Raw genomic sequence first — 22,717 nt, 5'->3', positions numbered from 1 at the left:
GTCATGGAAGCTGGTAGTATATTTTCACTCAAGCGGTCGTGCCAAACCGCTCCTACACGTGCATATTTTTTCTCACTTCAAAAGATCTGTTCTCGGTGCAAGTGGAACTGGGAGCAACAGGAAACACAAATATATTTAGCTTGACTTAATGAGTGCCATTTTAACCTTTCGAGGATCTTCACCATACGTGTACTACACTGAGCAATATGAGCGGGAACACATGAACGCGTGACAAATGGCCTCGCACCCGACGTGGGGCGATTCGCGGCGGCCGCTGTCGGAAACAAAGTGGAAAGGGAGCTGCGGTTCCGCTAACTGTTTGCACTACCACCTCGCTAGCATTACTACAAAATGGCAGCTGATTGCGTGTCACTGGCTGCTAGGGATGATACGAGTTCATATCAGCAGACACAGCCACATCCAATGACCCATCAGGCTATGTAATGTGGGAGATACGGGGTTCTCCTCCGTACGCTTGGGACAAAGGAACGACAACACAGTAGTGCAAACAATCACAAGGGCGTTTATTGCACCTTTCATAGATCAATGCCAGCTAGCCGAGTTGCTATCCACAAAACATGCCGATGGGCGCGCGACAAATCTAGAAGTCCGACTCACCGCGACCAGAAAACGAGCGAATATGTTCGCCCCATGCTGGATCCCAACGCCTGGTCGTTCGCGTGTACGGTCACGCCAACGGTGTCCAAGGCGGCCACGCGAGACGGTCTCGCAGAAGCACGGTCTGCGCACGCGCGGGCGGCACGTCCGTCCCGCTCGCTTCCCGAACCCAAAGAGAGAGCGCCTTGTCTTCCGACGCCCAAGTAGCCCCGCCTGTCGGCGGCGTTAGCAGCGCAACACTCGCGCCATCTCTCGCACTGCGCCCCAACCACATCGACCGCCGCGAGCATCACGCAGGCCATGCGGCGAAGCCGCACTACAGGAGGCGCGCTATGCGGGAAAAACATCAGGGGAGGCGCTAGGGTCGCGCATCCCCACACTAACTACTGGGGGATCGGCCATGACGTAGCCTGCCGTGATACACAGGATTTGCTTATATCTAGGTGGTGTTGGCTGAGCATTGATATGTCCATTCTATTTTTTTTTTTTTCATGGAACATGCTTATGAAGTAGACCACGGCTGCCTGTGCCCAGCAGTCATCTGTGTTTCAGCGCCTAACAATGTCGCAAGTGCCTTTGCATAAGCGGGAAGAAGTCGTCAAATTGTCAAAGTTACATGGAGCGCAACATTGCTGCCTTGACAGGCTGCCAGTTGAAGACCGTCAACAGGATAGTCCAAGCATACCGAGATGAAGGATGTGGCATGCAAGAGGCGACCCCCGCACCACGCCGATGGACCAAGTCTTACAAATTGCTGCTGCAGTCAATGAGAAGCCACTTCAAATTGCAAAGGACATGCACAGTACTCTCAACCTGGCAAATGTAAGTGACAGCACGGTACGACGAAGGTTAAGGAAAGCCGCACTCCGAAGTCGCATTGCAGTTCAGAAGCCCCTTCTCACAGCTGCCAACAAAACTGCTTGCCTGAAGTTCGCTGTCAATCACTGCAGCTGGAGGATGGCGGATTGGAAATATGTCACCTCCGATGAATCTACTTTCTCGAGCCGCTGGTACCAGCAAAAGAAATTTGGAGGATGCTTAAGCTTCGCCTTTAAGAGTGGAACACGATGGCATCCAAAGATTCCCCCCAACTGCTTTTCGCGCTTCCCAGCAACTGCAGCGTATGCACCTGTTATATTTACTGGGAAACGTTCGCGGCGAATGCTATGCACGAAGGCTTTCTGGTCAAAATGCGGCCTCTTGCAAGGACCGCAATGTGGCAGAGGCGAGCGCCATCTGGAAGTCTGTCAAGTACGCGGGCGCACTGCTCAGTGGACTCTGGGATATTTACATGCTGGCGTGTGCAAATGTCGGACGCCGTCTCCGGTCTGTGCTTTGTAGAAATGCTGGGAAAGAGGTTTGAGTTTTCGCATAACAGAATTATGTTTTCTTGTACATTTAAGTTACAATCCAAGAGCTATCATGTCTGTAGGTTGTGTGCAAGTCGTAGTTTACGACTTTTGCACGTATTTTAGCTTGAGAAATTGAATTAGTTCAGTGAATTCCTTGCATCACATGAACGGCCTGGGTATGTGTGGTTCGAATACCTTTTTGGTGATGTGACGTCTGACTACGGACGCGGGACACCGGCACCAGATTTTTGGCAACACAGGCTCCTTAAAGCTGTCGCGTTAAGAGTGTGGCGCATGGAGAGCACACGCTTCTGTCCGTAGAACATAAGCGGATGCACGTCAGTAAGTGTGTGGGCAGCTATTTCGTGTGACAGCCTAAGTTCCCTTGTAAGAGTCTCTGGGAGATTTACTAGTGTTGCGTATTGCACATTGCTGGAGCATGAGATGATCCCATATGCACTGAATGGCCCACACCCAGGTGGGTACTATCTATTCCAACAGGACTTGTCTCCTGCACATACAGCAAAGGTTGAGACATGTCTTTTAGATGAACAAGGGGTAATGCACCTGGAGTGGTGTGGGAAGGGTGCAGACGTGAGCACAATAGAGCATGTTTGGGCATGTATGAAGGCTAACCTTTCCACGCTCTCCTTTGTGGGGATGCGGGACTCTCACGCATCCCCTGATATGTTGTTTTCCTGCACGGCTCGCGTGGCCTGGCGCCCGCGGCGGTCGGAGTGGTTGAGGCGCAGTGTGAGAGATGGCGCGAGTGTTGCGCTGTTAACGCCGCCTCACGGCAGGGTTACTTGGGGGCGCAGGGGAGAACAGGCTGCCTCTTTGGGTCGGGACAGCAAGCAGTGCGGACGTGCCGTGCCGCGCGTGCGCCGATCCATGCTTCTGCGAGACTGTCTCGCGTGGCCGCCTTCGAACGCACCACTGTTCGCGTGACCGTACGCACGAACGAACAGGCGTTGGGATCCAGCATGGGGCGAACATATTCGCCCGCTATCCGGTCGCGGTGAGTCGGACCTCTAGATTTGTCGCGCGCCCATCGGCATGTTTTGTGGATAGCAACTCGGCTGGCAGGCATTGATCTATGAAAGGTGCAATAAATGCCCTTGTGATTGTTTGCACTACTGTGTTGTCGTTCCTTTGTCCCAAGAGCAGGGAGGAGAACCCCACACCTTGTACTTGGCAATCGCTGATGAACTGTGGGACGCTATACAAGAACAGTGGAAAAGTCTTCAAGGTGACACAGCCTTCATCGAGGCTCTCTATGGGTCTCTGCCAGAAAGAATGGAGGCCATCATTCAAGCCAGCGGAGCCATGAGCAGTTATTAGCCCACCAAACGTGCAAGAAAAGGGCAATCTGATGCTGATATAATGGGGTACTTTTTTTATGTGCATTCAAAGTTTGTTACCATGTCGCAAACGCCCAATAAATACTTTTCAACTGACTGCTGTGTGCAACTTCTCTCCGTTCACGAGAACCAGGATACAGCAAAATAGGTATAAAAAAATACTTTTTCCTGCGCGTGAATGCTATTACAGGCACTATAGTACTAAGCCGGTATTACTGCCAGATGTTCCATGTGTGTCATAGAGAGATATTTTGCACAGAACTATAAGCAACACACTGCCACGCTCTGCGTGCTATAACCGCCTTACCAACGCTAGCAGCCGGTGAAACACAATCAGCAGCCGTTTCATAGCAACACTAGCAAGGCGGGAGTGCCAAGAGTTAGTGGAAGAGTGCCCCCCCCTTTCCCTTCCGTTTTCGACAGCGCCATCCGCGTATCGAACTAACCCGGTTTCGAGGCTATTTGCCACGCGTTTGCGTGTTTCCACTCATATTGCTACGATAGTACAGCTGTGCAAACAAGTCCAAACTGGTCACAGAAAAACATAGACGGCAGTGACCAAACATTTGAAAAGCTCATCTTTTTAGAATTAAACACTGCCCAGTATTGCTCTCAAGGCGCAGCAACCTCCCACGACTTCAAAAAAAATTAAAAATTTGTGTCGCAATTTGTGGGGATTGAGGTGGCCTGGCCCTAGGTGCTCTTGTGCGGGCACTCACCTGCTGTGCACTGAAGAGATCTCCCTCGCACCGACTGCGAGGGAGATCTCTTCAGGGCAGCACTGGGTACGTACACATTTTCCTCACATCTGTCAGCCCCTTCGTTAGTGTCTCGGACTTGAGCTCTCTTACGGTGACTTTGCATGTACAGCAAGCGCTTACCTTGTCTGGATCCTTTTCTGAATGCTAACCGAAGAGCAGTGCCTAGTGCTTGCGCATACTATGCTGAGCCACAGGTATTGGAGGTCCAAGCTGACGGAGACTGTTATCACGAGAGCAAGCAGTATGGCTGCAGGGACTTTCCTAGCGTTGTGTCGTGGGGAGCCATCCTCTCGCACAGAAGTGCTAGTGGCACCCCTTCAGTATTTTTTGTCATCGGAGACAAACAGCTTCTGGTAACTTAGGGCAATACGCACGACCCTGTGGCTAGCCAAGCCCAAACCCACGGTGGTCGGTACTCCTGTGGTACTAGACCCCCACAAATTTTATTGCTGTTCTGCTTCCACCAGGATGGATTTTTCGGTTCACTCTACAGTGGCTGCCATCGTGGTGATTAAAGAGTATATCATTCCCCCCCTTCACTTAGTTTACTATCACATGCTCACGTCCAAAACTGCACACTTTATATTTGGCATTGTTGCACATATTTCAATCAGGAGCTTTTTGAAAACTGATTGCTATGTAGTTTCTTATCTCTGAACCTGTTACCACGAGATGCTCGCCTACATGGCTTTCCTGTAAGCATGCAATCCCCTTGTTCGCAGGCAAATATTCACAAACCGGTGATACTTCCGTGTGTGCATCTTTTTTTGCGAGACAGGCGATAACTTGGTCAGTGAACAACACCGATTACTGAAAGTTTCACACTAGTCCCCCCCCCCCCCCCCCCCTATGAATGTGCACCACTGAGTTTGCATGTGGTTTGGTATGCCTCGCTTGCACTGTGCCCGAGGGGCTGTATTCTCTAATAATCCACTTAATTTTTCATTATTATGGCCGTTTGTCATTGCTGGAATTGGCTCCTTGGAACGACACATGATAAGAATGGAAACTGAAATGGAATTACTAAGTGTCAAAATAATTTAAAAAATAAATCATGCTTAATTGCATGCAACTAAGGTGACCACAAATAACGCAAGAGGGGATTTTCAGTCTCTGTGAGAAAGGAAAAAGTATGATTATACATGTCCCGAACCCTAATTTAACATGACACATTCTGCGGCACGTTATATCTATGCAAACACAGCAAGTTATCTGAATTTCATTAATTTTGCGAAAAAATTATGCGAGTTAATAAATAAGGGACAGAGCACAAGAGCAGCCCAAGCAATCTCGAGCTCGCGCCTCCCTGGAGAACTGGCTATATGGCTGCAGTTCCGAGCATTCCCATACCTGCCAACCTGGCGACATCAAAAATCTGGAGACTTTATTCGCACCAATGGGGGCGGTGCATTACTGTTTAAACTTCCGGTGGCCTTAGCAACTCGGTGAAACATGTTTTCCATGAGTGTTTTTCATTTTTCCAACCATAGACCACTGCATGTCCCACCTTTCTCCATTAAGAATGTCCTCAGGAAGACTGTACGCCTATAATGTGTCAAACTCAGCTTCGAGAGCATCTAAAGCGTCTTCAGCAGATTCATTGGCATCTCGGGGCAGCAGCTGAGGGAAACTCTGAATAAAGAAACGAAGACTCCAGAGCGATGCCTGTGAAATTTCAGGTTGGCCGCCTCCGCGTTCTTCATAGTTGCGTTTCAGAGTTGCATCTACATCCATAGCGCTTCGACTCGTCTCATTTCGGAAATATTTTCCGTAGAAGAGGCCCAACGTAGTTGCTGACACTAAGGGGTAGGTTGCGTTCGATGAGGAATCCCGTAAACAGGCACTCCACACGTATGACACTGTCGTCGCACTTATTCCGGAGAAAGTTCACTATGTTGCCTTGCTGCTCAGTGGTACGAACATAGCTTTGATGCTTCGCCGTGGAAACGTGCAGTTTCAAGTCGCCGTTGACACCGTGAGACACGCCAAAGTCGCATCCAAACGTTCTACAAAATGCAAAATGTTCTCCTTTTCTTGATGTTAAAAAGCATGGAAATTCAGGAGTTTGCAATAACTTCTGCAAATACCTTTTCTTCGACTTTGGTAGCGCCATGGCATCAAGCACACGAGAATTTTAACTTTACACTGCGACTTTCTGCACGCAGCATCAAGAGACTTGTTTAAACCTTTAATATAAAAGTGTATCCTTCACTATACAAAATCCAATCATGTTAGCTGTCAGACTTCTGTGTTCCTTACATCCAATAGCTGCGATTTCTTTGCTGTGTATGACAGCCATCAAATCCATGATGCTGTCTTGGTGCAGCTTGTTGGAGCTGAAATAGCCTGTAAATATACCCTCGAGGCTACTAATGAACTAGAACAGTGTCACCGAGGGATAGAGCAAGCCACCGAAGTCACAGGCTCTTGTGAACACCGCTGTATTCAACATCTTCCCTTCCGAGCCAGGAAGTAATAGCTCATTTGTGCAGACAAGGCACTTAGACTTTAAAACACACTTCCTCGCCACGTAACCACCCGCATAATATGTCAGTTTTGAGTCACTTCTTTGGAAATTATAGCTATGTCCTTGTTCAGGCATATCACTGACTGTAGCAGAAGCTGCAGTCAGTGATATGCGTAGCCAGTTGCGCTGCTGGCACGTAACAGTGGTTTACCCACCGCTTGGGCGGCATCGTAAACACCAACGCCGGAAAAGGCACGAAAGAATCAATGCTCCGCGACAACAACAAACCACGTGCAGAAGCAGAAGCGGTGCACACTCGCTTTAAGTGCGAACGACGACAGCGCCACCGCTACTTTCTTCCAAAGCAGGTACGCGACGCCCAATAGGACCTCCGCTCGAGCCACTGTAAGATGTGCTAGTACACTATACCATGGAGGAAGGCATGCATGAAATCACAGAGCATGAAATGCAAGAAGTACATTGGCTCTGGCTTTGGTCGGCTTACTAGGCGCTGTAGTCGGCTGCTTATTCGATGATACCGATGGTGCTAGTGCTGCCGTTGTTGGTGATGCTGACGATTACGACGCGGCTGTAGGTTCAGTGGTGCCGGTTTCGCAAAAACCATTATTGCACGAACAGAGACCACTTTTCCGCAGATATAAGATAGTGATCGTACAATCGGAAAGTTCACTCGGAAATCGGGAGTCTCCCAGGCGAATCGGGAGGGTTGGCAGGTATGCATTCCTCTTCACTACTGATGCCCCCATCGGAAAAGGAGCCATCTCAGCGACTCCTGGTGAACATAGTATCAGTGGGTCCTAACAAGGCTTCAGGCGCTGTAAATTGTGTGGCTCAAGGTGGCGTTTGGGCCAGGAATCCACCAAGCCCATCGACGAGTACGTCCGATAGTAGAAATGAAAGAAAAAGGGTTTATTTTACACAACTTAAACTGGCTCCAGATACGAAAGCCCACTCCATGAAGAGCATATTAAACATCTGCATTCACATCAGGACAGGACGGCACCACTTCCCTGCACCAAAAGTCTCCACTTTCAATACCGTCGTCTTCCCTAGGCAACTAGACTAGGGAATCTGATTACCATCGCGGCCAATTACAATTGTAGAGTCGGTCGCAATACCCCATCTATGATATTGCACTGTTCCGCTGAACTCTGCCTCTGATTTTGTACCTTCCCCCGCATATTTACCAACCTGGGAATCTCAGGTCAAAGCCATTCCCACTTTAGCATTCAACGCTGGCCCTATTCATCAATTAGTTTAGGCTGTCAGGTCCAGGGAGAGGGCTCCTTTTGTTGACCCATCAACTGTTGGTGCCAATGCTGTGTTGACTTCTGGATAGGTGCTGATGAATGAGCGGGGTTGCCTCGTGGTAAACATCTAATTAATGCCCTTGGCTGTGTTGAGATGTAACAATGTGCACAATTTCACGACCACGACAGCATTAGTCCATAGGTGGCGTGACAGGCTCGACGATATAGTTCACAGGTGATGTCTAACCTACAACACGGTAGGGTCCTTGATATTTGGAGACAACCTTGGAAGAGGACAGCAGGAACAGCTGGAACCGAAAGCCACACAAGGGAATCTCGAAGAAAGTGCCAATGCAAGTGGTCATCACGTCATGACTTTTGTTGCCATTGGTCGACAGTTGTAAAGAAACAGGCGAGCTGACCGCATTCCTCGACGCAGCAGGCAGCTTCAGAGATAGGCGTACATTCAGATGAGTCGGGTTGGTACGGAAGAATGGTGTCGAGCGTAGTCTAAGGTTCATGGCCATACAAGAGGAAGAATGGGGAAAAGTTTGTGGTCGCCTGTGGTGCAGTGTTGTAGGTGTATGTCATGAACGGCAAAATAAGGTCCCAATCAGTGTGATCAGAGGAGACGTATTTAGAGAGGATGTCGCCAAGGGTGCGGTTAAATCTTTCCATCAAACCTTTAGTTTGAGGACAGTAGGCAGTGGTAGCGCAATGAACGATGAGACATTCGGCAAGGAGTGCATGTACGACTTCGGAGAGCAACACACATCCTCTATCACTCAGAAGTTCGCGAGGTGCGTCATGACGGAGAAGGAAGTTTTTCGGGAGAAAGGATGCTATATCACGAGCTATGGCAGCAGGCAGGGCGGCCGTTTCTGTGTATTTCGTCAAGTGGTCGATGGCGACGACTATCCAACGGTTTCCGGAAGCCATGCTGGGAAGGGGTACATACAAGTCAGTGCCTATGCGATCGAAGGGCCTGGCAGGACACGGGATTGGCTGGGGTAGACCAGAGACATGCTGAGAAGGAACCTTGTGGTGTTGGCACTTGAGGCACAATCTAATGTACTTGGACACAAAGGCGTGCATGCCATATTAATAAAACCTGGAGCGAAACCAGGTGTATGTCTTGAAGACACCCACATGTGTTTACTGTAGGTCAGCGTGGAAGGCAGAACATATTTCACCATGAAGATGTCGAGGTATGACCAGCAACCCCTTGCGGTCATCAGAGAGGTAGTTCTGGCGATAGAGGAGGCCATCCCGCATTTTGAAATTAGAAGCTTGACGGCCCAAAGCTTGACAAGGTGGTTTCAGAGTCAACGGGTTTGAAAGGAAGCGAATAACAGTGCTAATCCAGGCATCCTTGTGTTGCTCTGAAGTCATGTCGCAGCCTGCTGGGAACGATTTTCATGCAAAGCATTCTTCTCAGAGTCAAGCCAGTTTTGACAGCGAAGCTGTTCATGCAGACGTTGTGCCGTCATTATCAGACTTCGCTAAAAAGGGGCCATGTGACCTTGCAGGAGAGGAAAAGAAATGCTATCTTATATGTGAATCTTATACGGTTGTCACACAGTGCATTTTCGGCTATCAAGCCAAATCTGCATCATATTTATCAACGATAGATTCCATCCTGCCGCAAAAGAAACAAATGTTATGCTGGCGGTTTGTGACAAACGAACAGTGCCCAGCGATTGAAACGCAATAGTAGGAAGGAGCGCATGGCTGCAGGCATTTCTTACGCCAGCAAGAAGTGCGGCAGTCACATCAATCGTCAAACCAATCCAACCAATTGTCAACACGATTGCAGCGCCTGCATCTCCAGTGGTGGGCCTTCCACATAATATATTGAGCTTTGGAATAGTGGTACCGCACATTCCATCCCAGCTACAACTATGGGAAGACCACGAGTAGTGCGTACTAAGAAGCTGCCTACGAAGAGTGTCAACAAAAGTTGGCTCGTGAACGGGCTCGTCATCGTAGGGCCTACCCCGAGCTGCGTGCCAGAGATGCCTAATGCCAGATGCCAGAGATAACCCCCAAAAAGAAGCACTCCTTAAGCATGCTCACCGCGTGAAGCACGCAAAAGCGAAAATGAGGTGAAAAACTGGTGAAACTAAAGATTTACAATAGAGACTGCTTGCGAAGTTTTGACTTGCATGGTGCAACACTCAGTGTAACACTGCTTCGCTGTTCGACCATCTTCACGGACTGGAAGGGGCGGTGATTTTTTGTATTCTGTCTCGTCATTTTCATGGGTGAAGAAGCAGACAACTACCGCCATTTGCAGTCAAGGATAAGAAATAGCCGAGGCTTCAGTTGACAGCCACTCGGAGGACGATGAGGGGGGGGGGGGCACCCAACTGCATTGATAGTGAGCTCTGTTGACAAATGGCCTTGATTCACAAGCGAAGTGAGCATCTACTTTCGCTCTGGCAGTATCACATTCAGGCATTGCACACCAATTTAGCTGGTTCAATTTCCCCTTGGCATCTTAATACATTAGGCAATAGCAAAATGCCAAAGCACCTCTCGGCCGCCGCTAGGGCCCCACAAGCTTGATTTTGGTTCTGCTTCCCTACAATAAGGCGCTGGTGTAAAGTGAGCATGCTCTCTGGCAACTGAGTTGCGGGGCATGTTCGTGGTCAAACTGCAATGTTATATCCCTTTGATAAACATGTGCTATTGCACATGAGCTTTGATGTGTCCGAAGGTTCGATTCAGTAGTGGAGTGCTCAGCAAATAAAACATTCATTCACTCGCTTGTTGGATGTGTTAAAACACTAGGCAATACGAAGACAAAAAAATGTGTTTCAGCCTGCTAGAGCCCTACAAGCTCAAAGTGCGTCAGTGTACTGTGCAACACAAAATAATTACTTTTAGACATAAGTTGCCCTGAATAATTTAAATCTGCAATAAAAAATGTGACTCTGAAACGATTGGAGGGGAGGGGGGGTGGAATTGAAATATTTCAGTGTCGCGAACCCATGATTTCAGAAGGAGAGCTTCACCGCAAATACAGACACTCTCTCCACTCGCCCTGTTTAGCCTCCGCAAGCGAAATTCCTTCCCTGTGTTCTCACATACCAGACCTCGAGGATCGCGCGACGCATACGTCACGGGCCCCGCCTTCATTTTTTTCCCCCTTACTTTTTTTCAGCGCGGCGCACTTCCACTGACGGCATTGCATGGGAGCTGTTGCGACTGTCATTTCGCGCAGCACATGATTTTGCGCACTATGCACTGGCTGGCGGTATAATCTGTGCTACATGAATACTGAGATAGACACAATCGAATCACAGAGCATGATCCCGCGCTAGAAAACGGTAGAAAATGACATAGTTTTGGTGTCTGCACGCACGACTGCACGACGTGGGAATAAGCAGACCAAACAGAAGTACATCTCTTTTGCTGCGGCGCGAAGTAAAAAAAAACATGGAGACATGCAGTTTGTGTGTTTTATTATTTCTCCAAGATTTAATTCATCTATTCTAGCAACATATTACACATATAACAAATGCTGGCTGGAATAATTCTCGAAGTCACGTGTCACCACAAACAACGTCACAGCGCGATCATGTGTACGTCATCTTCCGGCTTGCAGCACCGCGACGGCGAGAAGGGAAAACGGCGCATTTGATTTGAAATTTCAGATCTTTCCACGGCGCGTAGCAATGTAGTACTTTGCAGACACAATAGTTATCGCACATTGTATGCTCTGTGCTCGTCAGCTCAAAATGGCCAGACCTGGCGAGGAGCCCTTATATAAAATGCATGCGTAGCCACTCCCTCCTTCCCCTTTTGCGATGTCCACGAGCTTTTTACAAATTTTTATGTTCACGGGTTGACAGGTATGGTATTGCACCACAAGCAGCATATACTGCAGTTACAAACCTGCGCAAAATTTATTGCATTTACATAGTTATAACCACTAACCTTTAATAGAATGCAGCAACAAAAATACTTGTTGTATAAGCAAAAATACATGCAGTGCATTGACAAACACATGTGAGAAAGTGCTACACTCACCAAATGTTGTATCATCATTTTCGTCATCTCCAGCTGCACCACTTTCTGTATCGACTGCATCAAATGTGATCTTCTTCTTCTTCTTTTTCTTCTTGGGAAGGTTGAAGTCCAAGTCGTCATCAAAAGCGCCATCCCGCTCCTCGTCCCTATCTTCATCAGCCATAACAGATAATTCTTCCTTCGGTTCCATTTCCTGCACATATTTGTCGATTTCAAGATAAATTGTAACTGCAAATAGGGGCCCTATTTTGTAACAATCTACTTCATTCTCCTTTTTTTTTTTTTTTTTTTCTACCTTCGTCAATGGCTTGGACCCTGCCACACAAGTAATTATCGCTTGTTGCAGAAATCTGACACCCAAACACAAATTTGAAATTCCACATTGGTATTTTAGTAAAACCTTTCTTGATTGAACCCATAGTCACAGATGCTAGTATAGGTTCAAGGCTAAACACAAAAAGCATTCATTTGTTGTATGCAGCAACATGTCATATAGCAACAAAAAAGCATGAATTAGCAACTCATTAACGCACAACCATATATAATTTCACAAATAAGTTAGATTTCAAGACAAATTTTAAAACCAAGAACTATGTTCTAGATTAGTCAGTACACAATTAGTAATTTTCTTATGACCAATTTTTCGAACACAGCCGGATTTGTAAAAATGTCCAAATTGGCCAGTTTAAGAAAATAAGGTTCATGTGAAAGATTTTTTCTTTACAATACCAGCTGTGCAAAAGATTAACACTTTTCCTTAGTGCTGTCTGTTGGTGAGATGTTATATTTACCTACAATTTCCCAAGGGTCAATGCCATGGACGAGTTTCACATTTGCTCATCGCACAGCCCTATATGCATCATACATTGTCGTAATGCCACTAAGTGCAGGTGTCGCATGCAACCTCAAGTGCATGGTACTGGCAATTTAGGCCATGCTGTGTGAACTCCCATCTCAGGACTTTCTTCCTACACATTAACTATTGCCATTCTGTCCAGTGAGCACTTGTGAGCATTCTGTTCAGCGAGTCAGGTGACTGCTGGCACACTGCCACTTCTACGGCCACGAGTCTAGCCCCTGTGCATGAACTGCATCCCTATCATTGGCGAGGACTACTCAGAGGAATAAATTATCAGCACTACGGGTGCCAGCACTGCCACTAACTAGTCTTAACTAGTGCTGCTTCATTGGGAGTTGGCAACGAACGCTATGATATGGTGTGGAGTGGACAAAGAAGTCTTTGCAGCAGTTGCATGGTACTCAGAAAGCAAAGAAACCATCTTGCCAATGAAAACAAGGGTACAAGTGACAAACTGAATTGCAGAAAAATGCATGAAGTGACCCCTACAGGAAGAGCAGCATCCATATCATCTAAGCTGAATGGCTTCTTTTTCTTCTTTTTCTTTTTCAGTCCAGAAAAGTCATCCAAGTCCAGGGTGGGGTCTGCACAAACATACAAAAAAGGCACCATTGCTTTTGGACTGGCAAAAAACCTGACCCTCACTAAACTGACAAACAGCGTGCAAGCAATGAACTTGTACAATGTCAAATTACAACAACTCGCCACCTACACGTATACAGAAATTGCTGTGCACATTGGTGGACTGGGGTCAATCAAGACAAACCACTTCCATACACAGACAGTATAGAACTGACGCACACATGTGAAAACCCTACTGGTCGTAGTCAATTTCAAGCACCACTCTTAAAATATTGTGTACCTATATCTAGAAGGTGCATATTACTTCAGCATTTCCATAACACTGACGCTGCAACAACAGACTAATCATTCCTAGGTATGCATACTTTCAGGAACACTTGGACCTTGAGCACTTGCCTTGGAATATAGGCATGACACTATTACAACGTTACACTAGCAGCCCAGGCCACACAATATGTTACTCTAGAGCTTACAACATTTTGCTTCCATCCAGATGGACTCCCTACCAAGTGCTAAGCTGCTATCAACATGCGAATACCAAGAGATTTAAGCACTTATCAGAAGCCCCGACAAACTTTCATTATCACTAAATGCATGTGTATGCAGAATATGCAAAGTACAGAAAGCATTGCAATGCAGCCTTTGGGCACCCCAGTTACACAACCATGCAGGGAGCATGATGGCAGTGCACTTAACACAAACAAATCACACCAATGAATGCGAGTCGTGCACAACGGCATCTCAAAACTTACTAGCCAAGGATCACAATTTTGAAACCGCAGCAAATCATGCATGCCACCAGCACAGATAACATTCAATGCTGATGACGTGCTGCTCCTGCTAGTGTTTCACAACAAATCAAAGGACCAGAATGACTTTTTGTTATTTGTGAAGCATGACCAGCAACTCATGTTATCTGATGCAGGTTATTTGAAGCTGTTATCTGATGCTATCACCACTGTCCATTGGTCTTCAGTGACTTGCACTTCCTGCCTACAAAGACCTCTCTCAAAATTCCTATCCATGTTGGGCAGACTTCGATTCTCGCTCTCACAGAAGGACAAGCAAAAAAAAAAAAGTAATAGCTTCACAATAACATTTACGGCCATCTGAAAGAAACTGCTGATGCCACCCTAAAACATGATCACCAAGCATAATTTGCTCACCTCTCATTCATTTTTCATGTTGCCAACACCACCTTAAGAAGTGTTACCTTTCATGTGGATTCTGCAAGGCTGGATGGCATGCAATCTCCATATTAAAAGAATGATCACTCATCTGATACCAGATTTTCTTCCTGCTATACTTCATAACATAGTGCTATCAAATGTCCTTCCTCATGAGCTCAAACAAGGAAACATTACTGCCATGTCCAAGAAAGGTTACTGTTCTTTAAAAGAGATTTTACTGTTCTCTACTTACTGCTGACCTCGCTTAATTCTCTCAAGTCTGTCCCAAGTGCTTTCTCGGCGAGAAAAGTTAGGACCAATTCCACTGGTCGATCTAAGGCGGGGGGGGGGGGGGGGGGGGGGGGGGGTTGAATTCACGAGAGATCAAAAAATTCGGCACAGGGGGGCCCAATCCAGATTGATAAGTGAAATAAAAACATGCTACGGCAGGGAGCACAACGCAAATTCGGCAACCGCTATTTCCGCCAGCCATGTCGCTATTTATTTATTTGCACCTTAAATACTACTTTGTAAATCACGTACAACTGCTAGTTGTCGCTGCTGCTACTTTCCTAGGAACTAGTGCTGGTGTCAGAATCGGTCAAGGCAAGAAGCACTGCCGCACAGTTGAACGACGCCATTTTGATAATGTAAACAACTGCACAGAATTGCCAAATAACACATCAAAAAGGGCTGAAAACAGCCAAGCCACACGACCAACCCGGAAGTGATGCCAACACATCATCAGAGTTCCAGTGAAATCCATCTCTGCTCGGCGGATCAACGAGGAGCGCCTCGTTGTGGAGCCAGTTGATCTATATCGACTAGTGGAAAATGCAAACTTGCTCTAGATCGTCCAATGGAATTCTATTTCTTTGCCACGGAGCAAAAAAACATGCACCAGATTAACCAGTGGAATTCACCATTAATCGTAGTAAAAAACAGAACATTTGACTTTAGTTGTGCAGCCACTTAATCAGCCTAGTGATTATCAATAAGCCTTTGTTGCCTCTCGTAACAGAGCAAAGACAGATGTTTACACTATGGACCTTTGAAATACAGCAGACTACTGTTCAAATACAGTACCTTGACTGTCACAATGGCAGTGCACATGCTGACAAATGGCGGAAATACTCTGGAAAATTTTACATGAGGACTAAATATCGGGACTCACTTTTTTGCTTTGCAAAGTCCTAATGAAGTTGCTTGTCCAAAGTCAAAGCTTTTAGCTTGGTGGCAAGAATCAACATTATGGCAGAGACAAAACCTTGCCTAGGGAGCTTCTTTTGATGGTAACGAAAAGATAGTCAAAATAGCTGATAAACCCACAAAAAATTTTACCATGCTTCCCACAGTACATCTGCATTCCATTTAATTTCTCGCAGAGTCAATGAGGTGGTGCCACAGTACAATGCAAAAGGTCGACTATCCGCGAATGATCTTTTACATGAAATATTTCCATAGAGGTTCTTATTTTGTCACTTGCAAGCAGTTTAGATAATGTAGTCCTCAATGATTAAAAGTTTGTTCAGAGCATGATTGTGCACAAAGAAAGATTTCATTTAAGGGAAGTTTACAATGAAAGGCGCACAAAGCACATTGTTGTTGGCCGAAGCAAATGTACATCACCATGGCCCAAAAAGCATATACACCATGCTTTGCTATCTGGTCACTGGCACACATTGCATCTCAAAAATGGCTTGTGCAGTGTTGTAAATCGTAACACATGGACTTGAATCAGTTTTAATAGTCATTGTTCCTCCTCTATATATGTGTTATCAATGACTACAGAAACTCGTAATTTAAAATGTGCCTTTACCAAAATGATATGCTGCCAAGCATAACCTTGGATATATAAGTCAAGGGACCGACTGCACCTAGTGTTGACAGGTAAAATTTACACTTAAAGCAGGGCTGCAAATTTGTAGCAATTCCTTTTCTCTACAATTTTTTTCGTTCGGCAGCGGTGAAGTGACGCTCCACCCGAGGCAGAGCATCGAACTCAGCCACTCACGAATGCGAAAAGTGTCAAAAAAGGCATCGCTATAACAGCCTAGACCCATGTTAACTGCTGTGCCAGTGGCACATCACCTAAAAACTCACCATCATCCTTATCCTCACGGTTCTCTTTTTCAGCATCCTCCTTTTCAATGCCATTCTCTGCTTGAGCAACATCGGCTGCGCTGCCATCTTCCAATGCACTGGGGTCAAAAGGAGTCTTCTTTTTCTTTTTCTTCTTCTTCAATGATGGATCAAAGATCTGCAGAAGAACCATGAATTACTTTAAGTGACTGCTTTCTACAATTTTTCTAGTTTTCTGCTATACAACTAGATAAGTCACCTTGAAGGAGTACTGACATGACATTTTCTTACTTTTCATTTTTTGCATTCAAGAGAATTAATAAACAGCAAAACACTAGAGAAAATATTGGCAAACCTCAAAGCACACTAAAAAGCACACTAAACAAAGTAGTACAATAGCTTTTTTACGATCCAGTTTTGTTTCCCAGGAGCTGCATGTGTCCCGATGCAAAGGTGTTAATACGAGAGCAGAACATTTTGGTATTCACTATGACTCACTCGGTCTGCTAATAATTCAGAGTGGGTGCCAAAACGTTACGATGTTCTGTTCTCGCATGACCACCTTCTGTATCATTACTTCCCCGAGACAAACAGCTCCTGGGAAGCAAAACCGAAAGTGGTTTGTAGGAATGTTTATTATAATTATTTAGGGCCACTCTGGGGCTTGCCAGTACTTCTTTTAGTTTTGAGGTAGAGAACCTTACTTTCAAGCAAAAAACTGAAGTGAAAACTGCCATGTCTGTATTCCTCCAACAAACATTTGGCTACTACTTATTTTGAGGACAAGCAGCAGACCAGCCTAGAGGTGATAAGCTATACCCTAAACAACTGATATAGTATTGTGCTGCAAGAAATGCAACCTTAACAAGCAATTCTAGCAAAACGCTGCCACTGTTAGATGAGTGATTTATCAAAGCAGTGGCAAGGTCTTTCACCAAGTGTCTCAATGCTAAATACAGTAACCCATACAAGCTCCAAAGCGACAAGGCATCCTCAGCAGCTACCATGTTCATGCATGTGCATCCCTCCGTACCTCAAGTTAATTACACTTGAAACAGTTTACCCCACTTATCCCCTTTTCAAGCAAGTCCCCACTTTCACGCTCCCAAGAAGTTTTCATCAGTAAGGCCTATCCAAATTCAGCTTATACACCAAACTCTGTAGCGAAATGGTGATGACCCAACATTCAAACATGCACTAAGTGCAAGCTGCACTTCCACACAGACCTCAATAATTTATTCTGGCAATGTTCTGCTTTTGAAAGTGGGAGAATGGCCAAACAGGCACTACATATCACAAATTACAGCAAGGCATTGCTTTCGGATGGAACACATAGATTTTATTTGCCAAGTATGGAAACCAGAGTGGTTTGCTCAGGGCAGTTGTCAGGGGACTCTCCTTCTATTGTTAAATTGACACATTATTAAACATTGCCATTTGAATTCTGCATTGAGCACAGTGTGAAACAACTGCACTTTAACTATTCGTCAGATCTGAGAATTTTCAGCACATGGGGGAGCCGATTTTTAAATATCAGCAGTGAAGACACAGAAGCATCTGTCGGGTTTTCTAATTTGCTGATCCGACATATACACCAACTCAACAATGCCTCACACATTGATACATGCTCAAAAGTCTGTGCTTTGATGATTGCACTAAACTCATCAGCAATATCAACAGCAACTTTACTTTTTCCAGCCACGGTTTGTGTTTATCTATCAGTGTTTTTGACATAGTATGCACAACTTATTACGAGCTATACTTCTAGTTGTGTATATTTTTCACTCAAACAAGAGCTAGCAGTAGATTTCAGACCGACCTTTGGCACAAGCTTCACGAACAGTTGAATATCTTTTCTGAACACTGCCTGTGCAAATGCCTGTACTCATTACTGGGCAACACTGTATTAGTGCACAGTACTGTACAGGTTTTGTTTTAAGCTTGAGAAAGCTTCAATCCCAGTTCAAGACACACAACTAGTTGACTTTCCCATTGTAATGTCAATCACTTTGTAGCATGATGGTTAGTAGTGTCTAGCTTCAGCCAAAGATGCTCGTCACATTGAAATCAAATGGCTGAAACTTACTTTCCACCAGGCATTTCTAGAACATAGGGAAATGGAGCCATGAGAGCTGCAGTGTGAACTAACTAGCACAACAAAAATAGCTGTAGAGCGCCAAGCCCTACCAGTATTTTTATTGTTTGGGCTTCATCTAGCTTTGCCAATAACAGGGGTAATTTAAACAAACCTGCCATTAGTGGCTGTGGACACGCCACATTGCGTCACTTAGTGACACTCTGAAAAGAAGATATCGAGGATGAATTCTCTATAATGTCCATAGCATAACCCCGATGCAGAGTTTAGTACTTCTGATTGTTCAAAGGTCACCCCCAAACCATTTCAAGGAACATATATATTCAAGGAGTTTGAAAGGCCATTGAATCTCTTTTTCCAAATTCAAGGGTTGTCAAGCATTTCAAGGAGGTGTACGAACCCCAACTTCAGCTTCAGAAGAAATTTAAGACTGATAGAGAGGTATTTATTACGATAGAAAAGCTGAGAGGTCGGCCTGAATCAATGTTCTGACCTGCTACTCGGCGTTCGGGGAAAAGGTGTAGAAAGAAAGAATGGAGAAGACGATTATGAGGATGAAGAGGGTGGCTAAAATCTTGCATGCACCAAGACTCTTCAAGGTCTCTTGTCCAGTCCGCTCCCATACAATAATTTTTTGAGAGCCTTCAGACAGTCAGGCTGATGACGAGGATTAGGTGAAGGTCCAAAGACAATGTTTTCGGTTAATGGTCCAACAAATTTTGACAAGATGTCGGTCAGTGATTTTATCTGTACATCAAATCACGGGCAGATGCACAAAAGGTGTTCTGTCGTCTCAGGAATACCGCATTCCTCACAATTTCGACTGTCCGCCAGGCCGATGAGATGTAGGTAATGCCGGGTGAAGCCCACACCTAATCGTAATCTGTGCAGCAAGCTTGCATTGCACCTTTTCATGTTCGTGGTATCCTTATTTTCTTCTCTGGGTCAAGTGCATGAAGGCGGTGATGACAATGACCTAGCGAGGCCTAATATACTGCGATATTATCGCGAAGAAATCTGTACACTAGGGCATTAGTGTCTGGTCGTGAGAATGGGATGGACACTGGCGTGGCATTAATGTGGGCCATCTTTGCCTCCTCATCGGCAAGCTCATTTCCGTGTAAGCCACAATGTCCTGGAATCCATTGAAACTTTATGCGATGGCCAGCTCTTAGGGCGACATCGTGCGATTCGATCACGTCTTGAGCAAGGACATAGTAAGGTCCTCGTCTAAGGGCAGAATCGTATCACCTGAAGTGCTGGATTGGAATCTCAAAATATAGTCCAAGTTTGATGCAGCTCCACAGACTCATCAACATAGACATTATGTCACCTCAACCTTTCTCTTACCAGTCCATCCTAGCTCCATTGCTTCCAGCTTAAACCTGAAGCATGCTCACATCTGCTTGCGGAAGCATGGAGGAACATTCACCTAGCAAGCTTACATTCTGTGCTATTCTTATGCCAGCCACATTACATCTACATATTTCATAGCCATGACCCCATGCTTATTACATGGACACAAGCCACACACTACTAACAATGCATAAATTTTAACACATCTGTACACGAGCATGGTTCACTTAATTGATAGCAGTCATTAAACATTGCATGTATTACTCAACCAGTACAATGTTACGACACTGTAGCACAAGTAATGTCTGAAGCTATGCTTCACCAGCCTAGCTACACATCACTGCACAATGGAACCTTTGCAATGCACACCATCAGATGACATTACAATGGTGCAAGTCATGGCGACTGCTACAATCAACCAAAATGACAGTATCAGTAATGCGAAGCCTTATTTCTGCATTATGGACAATTTTTAAAGCACCAGAAAGCCAACTTTTATGTAGGTGCCTTTGTGAACCTGATCCCCACTTCACTGCAACCACCGCAGTCATGAATATGGCAGTACCTGTGAAGCTCTTTGTATGTATTTGCTCTTGGTTGGGCAGGACAGCGACTAGCACTGACGTGCCTGCTAGTGCCCTAGTGCATGCGAGCAAGCATGTGGGAACTTCAGCTGCATAATGAAGAAACACCTACTTCCATTTATGACCCATTAAAATGAATGTCTTCTGGCAAATACATATTCGACATTCATATTCTCATTTTCTTGATAAGGGTGAATTGGTGCTCACTGCAATTGATGGACAAAGGAGTGATGTATTAACGATGCAATGTAACATCAGAAGTCACGAAATTACAATCTAAAATATGCACAATTTTTATTTCGGCACTACTAACAACAGCGATGAAAAAGGTGCCCCATATGCCAAAAACCTGTTTCTATCAGCCTTGAGCTGCTCATCAAACAGAACAAGCAAGCAATGCTTTATCACGACCACAGGAACCACATCATGGAACAAAGTTGTCATATTTCTACAAGTGCAAAACACACTCACATGGGATATTAAAACGTAACCTTAACTTCTATGTAGGTATTAGAGTTCCAATTTTTCACAGCAAGAAACAACGAAGTGCACACCCCCTACACTATCATTAAGTTCGGTTACAATGCTTGCAATGAGCCGCTTTACGATTCGGCCGCATGACAACGAGGTCAAGCAACATGTCACATGGCTTACGTCAAGAACCGTGTCAACGTGACGCAACCGAGTGGACATTTAACGAAGGCACAACGAATGCCGGTACACGCCAAAAAGTGAACACCAGTCCTATACATACTTTGTGGGCTCCCGCATGTTTAAAAAAAAAATACTATTGCACGGAGATGCAAGTCAGCGTGTCCTTCGTGTTACAAGCACGTAGGATTCAACGCCGACATATTGCTACAGAGAGCGCTTAATCGCCGACGACATGGAAAGCAGTAGCCTCATGTGTCAAGACCCACGTGCGGTAGCAACGTCACATGTTTTGAGCTACCACTACGAGGTATTTTAGGCAACATTTACCTGCCGTCTAAAGGGTTTGGACTTACCCAGCCAGCGACAAGGCTTCTGCTAAGCCTAACCACGACGCAAATTTTCAAACAGGCAGAATTCTGTTTTACCGCTACAACAGATCATCGACAAAACTGATTCGTTAAGTTTCGTATCATCACCCACATCCTGACTAAACCCACGTTCAACGCAATCTTCACTTGGTACAGAGGTTTGAAAGCTACTGCACTTCATAAAACAACGCTACGATTCCGAAGCAAGCAGCTATGCAGATGCAAAGTTTCCTCACACTTTCGTCGTCTGCCATGCTGGAGGGAAGATCGGTAATCAGCAACCTCGAACAAAGAAAATTCGAATACAGCAAGGTGACCAACCCCGACGGACAAGCTCGAAGAGCGAACACACACCAAACCCAACCCGGCTACCACGAAACTTCGCCGACTTGGTGCCGAGATTACATGTGCACGGCAAGCGACCAAAGCGACTATAGGCGGCGACAGGAGCAGGAACTTCTATATCCTTCGGTAGAGCTTGGCGACGCTTTCATCATGCCGTGCTTCCCGCACCTCCCACTTTTCGTGACGTAGTCCCCCAGCTGTAGCCAACCGCGGCGACCGGGCGGGACCAGGGAACCCGGAGGCGCCATGTTTACACCACTTCTCGGCAACTCGTGTGGTTGTGTATGTCGAGAATAACTTTCGCCTACACACGCGTGTACTGGTTTTCGTTGTTACGCATTTGGATGTTCGAACGGAAACACGCCAGATTTTTGGTCGTCTAAACTCTCGAAAGCTACAAAAAAAGTGAAAGCTTCTTTGGATTCCCAACAACTCGGCGCCCCGAAACCAATCTCACCGATTGCTACGAGCTTTACGGGGCAAGTGCTCAGCTGCATTTGCATGCACCCTAACATCAACGATTATAATTTGTAATGTCATATGCGACCCATTCATGTGCAAGAGCTTGAGAGGCCGTTGTGACGCGCTGAAAAAGCAGTTGCACATTCCGATCTCAAAAGTTTTTGCACTTGTACGTGTGCAAGTTTTCCGTATATAGTGCTTTTTAGCTCTGCGCATGAGCTAACCTAACCTGCCCAATTTGTTCACGTGATCTGATCCGCGCCACGTGAACGTTAGAATGGAATGTCACGTTGATA

The 22,717-nt window shown here is 45.8% G+C and overlaps 1 protein-coding gene across 2 annotated transcripts in view; it reads right to left on the bottom strand.

The window, feature by feature from the left end:
• Positions 1 to 22,045, bottom strand: part of eIF2beta (eukaryotic translation initiation factor 2 subunit beta) — a 62,541-nt gene extending 40,496 nt beyond the window's left edge. The window contains exons 1-4 of one of the 2 annotated variants that reach the window (XM_050191032.3): positions 21,851 to 22,045; positions 16,579 to 16,735; positions 13,214 to 13,308; positions 11,866 to 12,058 (exon numbers count right to left, since the gene is read on the bottom strand). In XM_050191032.3, coding sequence (XP_050046989.1) covers positions 11,866 to 12,058; positions 13,214 to 13,308; positions 16,579 to 16,735; positions 21,851 to 21,868 — 463 coding nt within the window. In that variant the 5' untranslated portion in view covers positions 21,869 to 22,045. The remainder of the gene's footprint in view (positions 1 to 11,865; positions 12,059 to 13,213; positions 13,309 to 16,578; positions 16,736 to 21,850) is intronic. The other variant, XM_050191031.3, reaches the window with a different exon arrangement.
• Positions 22,046 to 22,717: the final 672 nt, after the last annotated feature.

The sequence above is a fragment of the Dermacentor andersoni genome, chromosome 1, assembly GCF_023375885.2.
Source record: "Dermacentor andersoni chromosome 1, qqDerAnde1_hic_scaffold, whole genome shotgun sequence".
Classification (NCBI taxonomy): Eukaryota; Metazoa; Arthropoda; class Arachnida; order Ixodida; family Ixodidae; genus Dermacentor; species Dermacentor andersoni.
Note: the sequence above shows the minus strand (reverse complement) of the source record. Positions and strands in the feature narration are given on the sequence as shown.